The following is a 13,908-nucleotide window of genomic DNA, read 5'->3' as shown; positions in this document are numbered from 1 at the left end:
ATGATAATAGTTTTTGTCTAAGGCCTATTTCTACTTTGGTAGCCAACACAAAAAAAATATAAAACAAATTGCTGCTTACCTTCTTTTTGCTGAAAATTCCCAGTTAGCTATTCCTTTTTATTTAATGTTAAGGAGGAGGCTGGAGAGATTTGTTTGCCTAATTAATCCTGTCTGTACTGGCAGATCTGTGTCTTCGCAGCGCGCTCCCGTCCGAAAATCTGAAAAGTCTCGGGTGGCCGCAAAGCATCTTGGGGCAGGCGCATGCGCACTTAGGATTTTCGGCCCGGAGACGAAGAGAGACACAAGGTATGTCTATGGACGCGTGCACCTGCATGCAGACACCGTGGACAGGAAGTGCCAGAGGAGCTGGCGCTGGATCGGAGACCCACAGCAGCACTGGAGAGAAGGCTGAAAACTACAGGAAAGAAGAAGAAGATCGGATTAAGGGACATCATTTAAGGTAAGTGCTTTAATTAACATTGGGGGGAGGGAAAAAAATGTTTGCCTTTAATGTCATTATAAATATCTCAAGGCTTGGGTGATGCATTGTTAATGCACTTAAAAAAAAAGAAAAGCCCACATTGCTCCTTATCTCTATAGTGCCATCTATTCTAAGTAATAGAACCAAACTATTTAGTATGCATAAACCTGCTTCAATTAAATGCTGTGTGAATGGGAACACATAAACATATAAAGGTGGGGTTCTTAAATTTGCAAAGGCAGAAATGCACTTTAAGCTGTGACAGCCTTTTACCTTTCTGAAGCACCAAGGCTAATAATCGGGCAAAAGCTTTGTGCTCTGCTGAATAGCCAATTTATATATGTATACGGACGTTATGAAATGTTACAAACGGTAATGTTTTAGGTATGGGAAGGCTTAAGGAGCACGGGATGCTTGTACTGTATATAAAAAGGATTTCTTGTGAAAAAAGTTACCAGTCTTAGTGTTGTGCAGGATTGTTTATAATAGAAGGTCTCCAGTAATTTTGTTCCATGCCTGCTCTTTAGTGCCTACAGATGGGAAGAGATCTGATTGAAAACCACAGTAGATGAAGGCTATGACTTGACATGGTAAGTTCATGTATTGTTACCCACTAGAGGTTGTACTCATATACTCACCTACTCATCCATTTGTCTCTGATCACACGCTGACACTCCGGATATCCGACCAGAAGTGCTGGCACCTCACCACACAGCACCGCCTTCCCGAAACGCAACCAATTCGGATGATCTAAAGGTCACAACATCACCAGGAGCCCATCACCTGTGTGCCAGCCATCTCATCACACGTGAGTGCTCATCCCTCTTTCCCACCCACCTTCACCTGATCCACTGCCATTCACTGGTCCATCCACCCCCATAAAGTCTGTGCCAGTCAGTTGCGCTCCTACCCTTCCTTTCTTTCCGTTCATAAGTACACAGTTAGACACCCCGGTCTAACAACACAAGGAGCTGCACAACGGCCACGACATACCACCAACCCCCCCCCCCAGGAGTGCGCTACCAATCAGTCTTCATTTTTAACTTTCTAAGCTGGCCGAGAGGGCTAGGTATCCATGTGAGGCTATCGAGCTCCTCCTACCATGTCATCTTCGGATGCTTCCCACTCTATACCTCCCTAGTGAATGGTTGTGTCCCCCGGATATGTGAACCTACTAACCACTAAGCTTTCAGAAAGCGGTTTTATATATCCTATCTTTCTAAAGAAGCTTTGATGAAACACGTAGAAGGCTGGACCCACTACACACTCATGCATGACCTAAGGACTAAAATCACGATCAAAGAATATATTAAGTTCATTCTTGTGGGAAAATTGATGACTAAGGAATCTACTGATTTGATTATGAACACAATGTTTGTTTGGTCCAGGAAGATATGATGTCTGGTTAAGCAAGCAGCAAATAGCGTCATGGCATATGCCATTAATATACATCTGTTTATATGTTATAATAGAATTTATTGCTTCCAAAAAACCTGACATTATTTACATCAAATAATTGTATTCTTTTCACCTCTGGTACGACTCCTTAAAAGGCCCACTTCAAATCTATGTTTCGATGTTGTATTTGTGGATTTAGGGGTGTGGTCTCTTTTCCTCTGATGGCTCAATCTTTTATTTCTGTATTATAAGTTGTCAGATAAAACAACTTAGAAATGTGCGTAGGCCATTGTGGTATGTATTCCATAAACAATCTGAGGGGAATACACAAAAAATGGAGCAGACAAAATCTCGAGTAGTTGCCTGTGTTTTCTTTTCAAAGCTTAACTGAACAAACTTAAAAGAAAAACTGATCGGTTGCTATGGGCAACTGCTTCAGATTCTGTCTGCTCCAGTTTTGATGAATTCCGCTCTCTGCTTTTTACACTGTAGCTGCCTAGAAATTTCCTTTTAGTGCTAATCTGCGCAGGAACATCTCAGCTCTGTGTTGTCGTGTCTCAGGTTACACTGGCTGGGTTTTGGCTGCAACTGAGAAAATGACATATACACACTCATACACACACACACACAGTGCTTGAAGGACACAGAGAGGACGGAAGGCAGCAGCTGTGGGTCTGTATGCTTGTGGGTAGAGCTGAAAGATCTGTGGAGCATAAGATTGAAAAACAGGTAGGTGTTTATTTTTTTTTTTATTGTACGCCGCTATGTTTAAATAACACTTTATGCGTTGTAGTAACATTACTATGAACAGCAGTTTATGTATGTAAGCAGTGTTAAGGAGTCATTATACATCGCTGTTTATGTTGGTGTCTTGTGAAAATGACGTGTGTTTTGTGACTGTGGAGTTCTTACGGGGCCTGAGCATTGTCTTTCAGCTGACCTTTATGAAATGAATGGTCAGGGGCCATAAAGAACAGACTTATATTTTAAGATATTGAAGGCTAAGCAAACAACTCAATCTACAGCTGAATATGAGAACTGATTTCAGCCAGTCTTGTGATGCAGCCACCCTGCCAGACAGCATCTGCAGGTTGGGGATGTCAATTTTCTGCACTGCAATTAAAATGGAACTCCAGCCACCTCTAGTTTTGTGTGACAAGTAGGATTAAAATCTGTCAGGTTTTATTGCCCGCTCTTTCCTTTGTGGTGAGATTTTCCCTCATCTTCCCATCTGTTAACCCCAAACAGAATGAAAAATGGTAAAGTTTCCACTAGAACAGGAATAGAGGGGGAATCTTTTATGGAGGATACCATCAAAGCTGGGAATTCTCCTCCGTTTAGGAAGAATTCATCTTACTTCCTGTTTTGCTTCCAGAATAGGAAATAGGGAGAACTCTCCACCCCTGGGAAAGAAAAGAGCAGGATTAAACTATTTCCTGGTAGTCACAACAAAGATAGATTTGGATACAGTTTCACTTTTAGCAGTGGAGCTTTGTTACCGATCCATCAGTGTTAAAACGACAATAGCTGATAATGTAATAGAGCCCAACCAGCTCACACTATTGCCTCTTTCTTGCCCAGTTGGGGTCACGTTGTTTAGGGGATTATAAAAATACTTTTTTTTCAAAGGAAAACCCCACTTTCATTAAAAATGATATAACATATAGAACTGGTACACCAGCTATTTTGTAATTTAATTTCATTAAAATGACTTTTCTGTTTCAAGCTGCAGCCAGCCAACACCGTCAAATGTATTTGTAACCAAGACAAGGTCATTCTTTACACTTTTTAAATGCCATTTCCTGTTCATAAGATTGGCAGTTTTTTTTCCGTATTACAACCATGGGATAACAGAATCATAGCAGGAAGACCCTCCCACTAGCACTGAGGATAGGAAGTGTGTCAGAAATGCAGAGCTTTGCCAAAATCCTTGTACTACTTAGAGTTTACCTAAAGAGGATTTTTTAAATCTGTCAACATAAGGCCTCATTCAGATGGTGGCAGGTAGTTTGCTGCATTTTAAAAATGCCAGGAATTAAAGAGCAGAATACATGTAAAACATGGGGATACCCAACAGGGAGGCAGACCTTCCAGCTGTCCCTCATTTTGAACCAAATCCCTCTGTCCTTCTTTCCTCAGCTGTCTCTCTTTTTGGTCTGATGTACAGATATCTATGAAAGTGTTCTATTTAACTACCAACTACATGCCCTAAGGGCTAGTTCACCCCAGCCACAGTGCGTTCCGGCCCGATTGGGGTCGGAATGCACTGGATCGCATTGCGGCCAGCTCACTTTGTGTTGGGGCGAGAGGTGGATGTGGCGGTGCATTGAACTCAATGGCACCGCAGCCACGCCCTCCGGCCGCAGTCCAATCGGCCCCATGGGAACATGTGGCAAGCGCTATTTTTCTGACCGGAACATAGGTACTGAATTGCCCCACGTTCCCGTACGGCCCATCGCACTGCGGCTGGAGGGTGTGGCTGCGGTGCCATTGAGTTGGGGCGCCCCCTCCCGCCCCAACACAAAGTGAGCTGGCTGCAATGCGATCCAGTGCATTCCGGCTCCAATAGGACTATGATTCACTGTGGCTGGTGTGAACTGGCCCTAAAGAAAACTTTTCTGAGACAAACAAGGAAGCCATTGCTGATTTCCTATTCTGAAATTGCTAGTTGCATGACTTTCAGGCTGGCCTTCTAGCTTCAATAATTTGTGTCGCTGACCCAGAAAAAGTATGAAGATAAAGACCTCTAACGTTATTCTGTCTTTCTTGGTCTTCAAAGTTGTGGGTCATTCATTCAGAAGCCAGAGGGTCAGCATAACAACCAGTCAAATAGCATTTTCTAGTGGAGGCTCATAGCCCTGCATAATGTGTGAGTATACTGAGATAAAGTACATGAGCTTGGAGGGGAGGGAAGAGCGATGAGGGCAGACCACCAAGGGAGCAGGGATCAGGTAAGTAAAAGTCCTCTTCACCATTCCCCTAGACATAAACAAGCAGATAACACATGCAGTGGTGGAATAACCCCACTGCAATGGTAGTATTTTTTTTACCTGGAGGTTGGCCTTAAATAGGAACGTTACCCACCAATTTAATGGTCTCCCTAAACAGTTACTTTAAAGGCATGTCAACTGTTAAGGTTGTCAGTGTGCTTTTTTCAGCTCTCAACTGAACTTCAAGCCCTCAAATGGCTGGTGTCAAAGCTGATCACATGTGCAGCACCATGGCAACCACAATCTAAATAGAGGCTAAGATCACACCTTCCTTGGCTGTAAGGGATAAGAGGCTGTAGTTCCGCTTTAAGCATATGTTTCATTGGATTAGGATTAGGATTAGGGTATACAGGCTTATTGCAGATGACCAATGAGGTTACCAAAAGGCCATTACAGAGGTTCACTTGAAGAGCATATGATGTGTGACCTGTCCAGCCATGGCATTATGCTAGCAAGGGCAGGATGACGTGAATGCAGCACAGTACTATGGTAAGCAAAGGGAGCCAAGCCAGTAAGAAATCATGTGCAACAATAACTGTTGAAGGTTGTCCCCTCCCCTACTGGTATAACATAGCGAAGTGTTGTTCTGATGCTTTGATGTAGGCTCAGTTATGGAACAAAGTTTAGTATCCAACCTTCTAATATGCAACCTAGTGAACACATTTAGTAGTATACATATATTGTAATATCATTATGTATACTGTCTCATGACTACTTATGAGTAGCAAAAATCATGCCTGTATTATAACCCCCAATGCTGATATAAAAGTATTAACTGCAGGTATATGTTAATAGTATACATTGTAACAGTCCCAATAACTTTCTTGTATGTTAAGTACAGTATTTTATATTGATATTAACTAATTCCTCTTCCTGGCCATATCACGTTATATATTCTCAGGGCCACCATCAGTGGAGTACGGCCGATACCCGTGTAGGGGGCCCCAGGCTGCCCAGGCCCCTTACACGGGTATCGGCCTACTGGGGGGCCTGGGGCCCCCTACCAGGGGCGGACTGACTGACCTGGCCAAGGCTGGGGGAGGGCACTGACAGGGGAGGAGGTGGAGTAGGCTGGGGGCTGGGCCCAAGCAGTGCCGGTCCAGCAGCAGAGGAGGCCACACCCAAGCTGCGCCGGTCGGGCGGAGGAGGAGGCCAGGGCACAGTAGTGCCGGTCTGGCGGCGGAGGAGGGTGGGACCAAGCAGCGCCGGTCGGGTGTGTCCTGCGGCGGTGGAGGAGGCCGGGGCCCAGCAGAGGCAGGTAAGGAGCTGCAAGTTCAGGGGAAAGGACCCTGACCAGCCCATCTGAGACCCTGCAGAGCCCACCATAGATAGTCTCAGATGGGCTGTGCAGGATCTATGGTGGGCTCTGCAGGGTCACTCTCAGGTGGGGTCTCTGCGGGGTCTTAGGTGGGTCCAGTACGTCCGTTACCAAGTCCCGAGTCCGTTGCGTTACCAAGTCCCCAGTCCGTTGCGTTACCAAGTCCCCAGTCCAGTGCGTTACCAAGTCCCCAGTCCAGTGCGTCACTTAGTCCAGAGTCCATGTAGGCTGCATTGGGGCCCCAAGATTTCTAATGGCGGTCTTATATATAATCGTAATTTAACTGCCAGTCAGATCTGCCCTTTTATCCTTCACCTGTTCTTTTTACGCCTGAAATCCCGAGCCCTTCTCTCTTGTTGCTCCCTAACCTTTCACATACTTGGACTGCATCCAAGTCTCTTGTATGGAAATAAACTTACAAGTTGTGTTGCTGCTGCAAGGGAATGTGTGTGAAGCAGAGAAGTACACAGTGAACATTAACCAGAGCAGAAAGTTTTAAAGGTGCTTGTAATTTAGCTAGACCTGGTTAATCAGTTTTAAGCCAAATGTTATTTTCTGTATGCCAGAATCCGTAAACAAAAATTATGTACCGTGTCATCATAAGTTCATATTATAATCATATTGCAGTGGGCAGAGTGGGAGGCAATTTTTAAATCCTGACTCAGTGGCATTTATGTGTTTTAAATCTGTGTTTACATTTTTTTTTTTGTGATACAATTCTGTAATTGGGATATAATGTTATTATATTAAAATATATGTCAGCACAACATTCCTTCAGACAGTTGTTCTTCTAAGTACACTAAACGTCATGGTGAAGTAACAATCAATAAAAGCAGTTTGTTAATCAAAAAGTTTGTTTTATTAACACACTACAGCAACAATCTGTATAAAACAAGCTATGGTATTATTAAGGAGCAGCGTCTGCGAGCGCAATATGGCTGAGCAGTGGCTTTTGTAGTACACAGGACCCATTCATACACATACATTGACACCCCTTTACCCAGAATTCCTTAAGCCCCTTGTAGGTCTTTCGTCCAATCCGCATCTCCCTTAAGATTTGTCAGCATGCAATGAAGTCCTCCAGCAGGGGACACCTTCGTACTGCAGGTCATTCCTCGGCCTAGGTCAACACCTTGTCCTTTGATCCTTAGGTGATAGACAGCCACCTTTTAGATGCAATGCAGGATTCCTTGAGGGTGTCTCCCAATGTTTGAGATGACCTTTTGATATTGACCAAATACTTATTTTCCACCATAATTTGCAAATTCATTCCAAATCAGCCAATGTGATTGTCTGGATTTGTTTTCTCATTTTGTCTCTCATAGTTGAGGTCTACCTATGATGCCAATTACAGGCCTCTCCTCATCTTTTTAAGTGGGAGAACTTGCACAATTGGTGGCTGACTAAATACTTTTTTGCCCAACTGTAACCCTCATCAACACCACAGGGTGCTATGTGTGACCTCCTTTCCAGGAGATTGAATTCCTCTTTATCACCTCACTTGCCATACCTCCTGCAGCGATAAATACCATGACCCCCAGCTCTTCTAAAACATAGCTGGCTTCTTTGATGGCCCACGTAATCTTAGTTAGATTCAATATATGAATGTAGACGTTCGGTAGATTTAGTAGATGAAAAATGTTGTACATTCCAACACGGTCCCTCCAAGTAAGGGACAGTTGGGATTTATGGTTTTAGGGCCTAGTTGGGTGGCCCAGTATCCTACTGTATATTTCCTACACGGCAAGCTTCATCCACACAGCTTCATAAGGGCAGCACCAACAGTACACATTGCTAGCATGTGTATATTTATGTATTCAGCTATTGGCCTGCACACATCTCATTCTGCACTATGAAACAATAATTATTGTTTTGCAAAGAGGTTTTCTAGTCTTGTTTTAGATTTCTCCAGTTTGCCAATTACTCCTTTGATAATTACTAGGTAAAGGTGGCACATCCTACTGAATGCAGACTTTCATGTCCTCATAAACTGTTACTGCTCGCCCACCCACTGTTTATATTGTTACTTTATGATGCTGGGCAGGCAGGCTAAGAAGAACAGTATGATTTCTTCATCTACTAGATCAGTGGTTCTCAACCTGTGTGACATCAGGACCCACATTTATCCTTGGTCATTAAGTCGCGACCCAAGTCACACTGCAATGGAACGCAAGGCATTAGGGAAACGTGCGTTCTGGTGCGGGCGTACGCGCTGTGGGTGGGAGGTGCGTTTGGGGTAACATTCAAATTAATGGCAACGCAACACACCTCCCACACCAGAATGCATGGTTGGTGCAATTGCGTGGTACAGTGGTTAATTGCACTGTCTATGCGATTAACGCACTGCACCAGTGTGAATGGGCCCTCAAAAACACTGACATACATACACAACCACAGACACAATCTCACACACTCAGACATTCTCACACACATACGTACTCCAAAATGTTTTTATTTTTTTTAAGGTCCACCCACTCTCCCTACCTTACTAGAGCTGGAATGGATACTCAGCCTGTGGTCCAGTGTGCTGTGATGGAGCTCCATCGACATGTGCATTGCTTGTACAGCTCCCTTTTGTGCCCTGTAGAGGTGGCAGGAGCCCAAATGTGATATCACTCCTGTCCAGGCACCTGTAAAGGACACATAAGCAAATGCATGCATGTATAGATGGAGCTCCCTCACAGCCATACCCCCATCCCATCCCACCTCAAGCTAACACTCGGCGCCGGGCAGCATATTTTGAATGGCTGCTTGGCACGAGAACTGAGAGTGCTGCACTGGGGAGAGGTAGAGGAGCCTCTCACCTAGGAAAATGGAAGGCATGCGGCGACCCACTGAACATGGGGTCGCGACCCACTTTTGGGTCACGACCCACCAGTTGAGATTAAAGTTGCAGAAAAAACATTCAACCGATTGGACTGTCTTTACTCAAGATTTAAAGGAAGTAAGTTGTATTGGTGGTAGGTACATTCTAGGGGTCCCAGTTAAAATGAAGGACGCAGAGGATATACTTCTAAATAGGTGGAGGCTCAGCATCTAGTTACCATACAGATGCAAAATATGGTAATATCAATGTAAAAAAAGCTGAATAGACAACTAAGAGCTCTGTAGCCATATAAACTTTTGAGTTTTCTCTGACTTTCTTAATCACTGTGCTTTTCCCTGTTTACCTTCATTTTCTGCAGGCAGGACAACTTTATGTACTCTCCTCCAGCAATGGCTCTGCGTTACATTGCCAAGTCAGCTGATGACATTCTTAAATGTACCTGTTCTATAAACACTTTCAGTGGTGAACTAGAATGTGCCAGGGTGATTATACCGTACATTTTCTCATTCATGGTGGCAGTAAAGGGAGGATGTAGATTAATATTTTCTGGTTACATAGGAAATCTTTGCCCTGGACTAGTATGTATGACAGTTGTATCTGACCATCATAACATTTAAGAAGCACAATGTTCACAGCATTTGCAAAGTGTGTAAAAACTCATGCTATTCTATTTTTCTGAAGGACACAAGATGGCAGAAGCTCACCAGGCTGTAGCCTTTCAGTTTACTGTGACCCCTGATGGTATAGATCTACAGCTTGGACGTGATGCTCTCCGACACCTCTACCTTTCTGGACTGATTGCCTGCAGGAAACGCCTCATCACTTTTAAGGTGAGAGATCTCACCTGTATATTATTATACAGGATTTATATAGCACCAACAGAGTGCACAGTGCTTTACAAAATAAAGGGATTCAGTTACAATACAACTCAAGACAAGAGGGTTAGTAGGGCCCTGCTTGCCAGTTTTCAATGCAGTGCATAGTGTATGTGACTACACAGATTTCTCCAGATTTGTGGCGAGAGACTCCAAGGCCTCATTTTCATGGACGTGCATGCATCGGTGGTGAGAGGTGTCTTAATGGCAGCAGGCTCTAAACGAAAAAAAGACCGTCTATCTCAGATTTGCTCATTATTGTCTGAGATACACTCCTTGGAACAATCTCACAAAGCTACTCTTGATATGACGGTGTACCAAACACTCCCTTTTACGGAGGAACCACCTCCGAGAGCTCCTGGAATCGGACACTAGACAAGCCTTCGCTAAAGTAGGTAAGCAATTTTATGAGCTGGGTAACAAACCAGGCAAACTCCTAGCGAGAGCATTGAGGTCTAAACGCACTGCCACCTATGTGCCCAAAATTAAAAACAAATTGGAATCCATGGTCCACCTCACAGCCGACATAGCTGTGGTCTTTCAAGAATATTACCAGGATCTTTACAAAGTATGGTCTGATCCGTCCTCCCCCCCGCCACCAGATCTCATATCTAAGATTGCCTCCTATCTACATAACGCGGGTCTGCCCTCATTAGACGCTCAATTATTACAGTCCTTAGACACGCCCATCACACCTGAGGAATTTAAATTAGCTATTAAATCAACCCCCCTAGGCAAAAGCCCTGGACCAGACGGTTTCCCACTTTTATACTTTAAACATTTCCAAGATCTCCTCGCCCCCTACTTTTGTCAGTATGTAAACTCGATTGCAGGTGACTCGCCCATGCGCCCAGAATCACTACTGGCCCATATCATAATCCTCGCGAAGCCTGGTAAGGATCCATCCAGCTGTTTGAGCTACCGCCCCATCTCTTTGTTAAACGTGGACACCAAATTATATGCAAAAATCCTGGCCACCAGGCTCAATCCCCTTCTCCCCCACTGGATACACCCAGATCAAGTTGGGTTTGTCCCAGGGCGGGAAGCTAGGGATTGCGCCCTCAAATCTGTCTCCTTGATTCACCTGGCCAATGCTCAGAAGTCTCCAGTCCTACTACTATCTACTGACGCCGAAAAGGCATTTGATAGAGTGGACTGGAGCTTCATGTTCGCCACACTACAAACGCTGGGGATTGGTCCTCGGATGCTGGCGTGGCTCTCAACCTTATATAACTCCCCTATGGCTAGAGTCCGGGTAAACGGCACCTTATTCCCCTCATTTCAACTGCATAATGGCACACGCCAGGGTTGCCCTCTGTCGCCATTGTTGTTCATTCTCTCTCTAGAGCCCTTTTTAGCTACGATCAGGAAAAACCCAGACATTCAGGGTATCGCTCACTCTACCATGGAATACAAACCCGCGGCGTATGCCGATGACATCCTCTTTTATGTGCGAAACCCTAGAACATCGATTCCTAATATTTTGTCAGAACTACGCATATACGGCGAACTATCCAACTTCAAAATCAATCTGACAAAATCAGAGATTATGAGCATAACGGTGACAGAGGTAGACAGGCAGAGTCTAGCACCGCATTTCCCTTTTACATGGCAAAAACACTGTTTGCACTCCCTTGGCATACTCCTTACCCCGAAGACATCTACCCTTTATAATAGTAACTACATCCCCTTACTGAACGCTGTAAAACTAGATCTTAAATCTTACCCCATTCGCTCACTATCTTGGATAGGTAGAATTAATGCCATTAAAATGATGATTCTCCCCAAAATCCTATTCTACTTTCAAATGCTTCCCATCACTCTTCCTGCAGTCTATTATTCCACGTTGAAAGCCTTAATATCTAAATTTGTGTGGCATCGTAAAAAACCCAGAATATCTCACCTGGTCCTCAGTCGACACAAGACCAAAGTGGGTCTGGGTCTTCCTGATTTCAAATCCTCTCACATGGCCGCTCAATTGGTTAGGCTGGCAGACTGGACCTACAATGCCTTGCATAAGGGATGGGTTGCCTTGGAAAATAGCTTGTGCGCAGCCACATTGGCTGATTGTATCTGGGTCCCTCCGTCTAAACGCTCCTTGTCTTCCACAACCTCCCCACTTACTGTGGCAGCATTGCACACATGTAAACGACTGCACAACGTTCACAGGTGGCCCTACAATTCGCTCTTGTTACCCCTAACAGGATCGGACTATTTTCCACCAGGGAAATCTGACCGAACTTTTTTTTACTATGGACAGACACAGCAAGCCTACGCCTCAAGGATGTACTCCATGGAACTACCCTCCTATCTATACAATTCCTGCGGACACGCTGGGGATCTTTTGCTATGGACTTTTGGAAGCATCGTCAGATTCAGCATTTTATTGCCTCCCTACCAGGCCCCTTACGAGACACTCCGAGCTTCCTACCCTTTGAAACGCTTTTGGGCTCACCCGAACCACCGAGTCATACTCTGTCAACCATCTATAAGATCATTGGGGACTTGAATCATTCCTCGCCTCCAGCATATGTCGAAAAATGGGAAAGGGATCTCCAGAGACCTCTTAGTCCCTCACAACGCTCTAAACTGTTACATGTGTGTTTATCTGCCTCGTCCGATAGTTATATGCAAGAAGTTAATTATAAACTTTTAGCCAGATGGTACACGGTTCCTCTCACAACACATGCAATCTGCCCATCAACCCCCTCACTTTGCTGGCGCTCCTGTGGCTCAATAGGCAGTTTAGCTCATATATGGTGGGATTGTCCACGGGTACGTGGGTACTGGGAAGAGATTACTAATCTTATCAAGGATATCACTGGTATACCCACAGCCCTGGACCCGTGGCAATGCCTCTTCCACCATACCCCAATGTCGACGAAATCATATCGGAAATCGTTAGTACCATACCTGCTGAACACTGCCAAAGCGCTCATACCTAAATATTGGCGCTCCACAGATGCCCACCATTGCACAATGGTTAACCCGAGTAGATAGATTGAGGTTGATGGAGGAACTCCATCACTCCATCACTCCAGCACAGACACCTATAACAACTTTTACACAACCTGGGCATGCTGGCTACATTTCAAAACCTCTGACAGATACGCCTCCCTGCTATCAGCATCACCAAATGCACCAGAAAAAAAGTAAGAAAAAATAAAGAAACAAAGAAATTAGAACTAACCCTGCCGCCCCTGCCACCCGGTTGCCATTCTCCGTTTTTGTGGCGCATTGTGGAACCTGGCTTTGGGGTGGCAGGGAGAGCAAATCCGGCCCTGATGATAGGCTGTGGCTACACACTGGGAAATGCCGACCCAAACTTGTACATCCATACAGGTATGGATATACGCAGACTCTATGGCTCTGCTCATCCATGTCAATGAGGCTGAAGGAATAACTCTGTGTGGCAAGTGAACTACAAATACTATCAAAGAAACATTAAAACAGCATGTATGTCAGTTTATTTTAACCTACACACTTGCAGCTGCCAGGTTACCTAATCTGCAGGTAGTTCTAAGTTCCCGTGTTTGATTCTGTGCTTGTATAAATTCACCTATCAATGTGAGATAGAGTAAGGGCTTCACAGTAGGTGTGACTGGAAATAGTTAACCTGCATTATAGCCTAACCTCAATCAACTGATTGAAGGAGCAGGTCGGAAACTCTTCAGTCGAATGGAACTTGCAGTTGGATGGATGCAAGCTCCGTCTGGGTATTTTGGCAGCAGTCAGCGAACGCTGTCAGAATACAGTACAAACAGTGGGAGAATCGTTCATCCAAGTGTGGATGGAGGAATCTGTTCTATCCTTTTAAATTCAGCCCGCAGGTTGTGTATAACTGTGTATATCCAGTGCAAAGCTAGGGTTCTCATACCCATATAAAAACATTGTTGTACAAACAATAACTACAGGGTGCATCCATAACTTAGGATTCCCTAAGCATTATGGTTATCTAAAGAGAGCACTGCAGAAGCTGTTTGCCTTCAGGCTCTCTCACATTAAAACTTGGTATGAGC

General features: G+C 44.5%; 1 protein-coding gene across 1 annotated transcript in view; it reads left to right on the top strand.

Moving 5' to 3' along the window:
• Positions 1–2,493: 2,493 nt before the first annotated feature.
• The window catches only part of CPT1B (carnitine palmitoyltransferase 1B), a 45,663-nt gene continuing 34,248 nt past the window's right edge, over positions 2,494–13,908 (top strand). Inside the window, exons 1-2 of the mRNA XM_018564414.1 lie at positions 2,494–2,608; positions 9,696–9,844. Coding sequence (XP_018419916.1) covers positions 9,704–9,844 — 141 coding nt within the window. The 5' untranslated portion in view covers positions 2,494–2,608; positions 9,696–9,703. The remainder of the gene's footprint in view (positions 2,609–9,695; positions 9,845–13,908) is intronic.

This window comes from Nanorana parkeri, unplaced genomic scaffold (genome assembly GCF_000935625.1).
Source record: "Nanorana parkeri isolate BGI_ZX_2015 unplaced genomic scaffold, ASM93562v1 scaffold749, whole genome shotgun sequence".
NCBI lineage: Eukaryota > Metazoa > Chordata > Amphibia > Anura > Dicroglossidae > Nanorana > Nanorana parkeri.
This window is presented reverse-complemented; position numbering and strand designations above follow the sequence as displayed.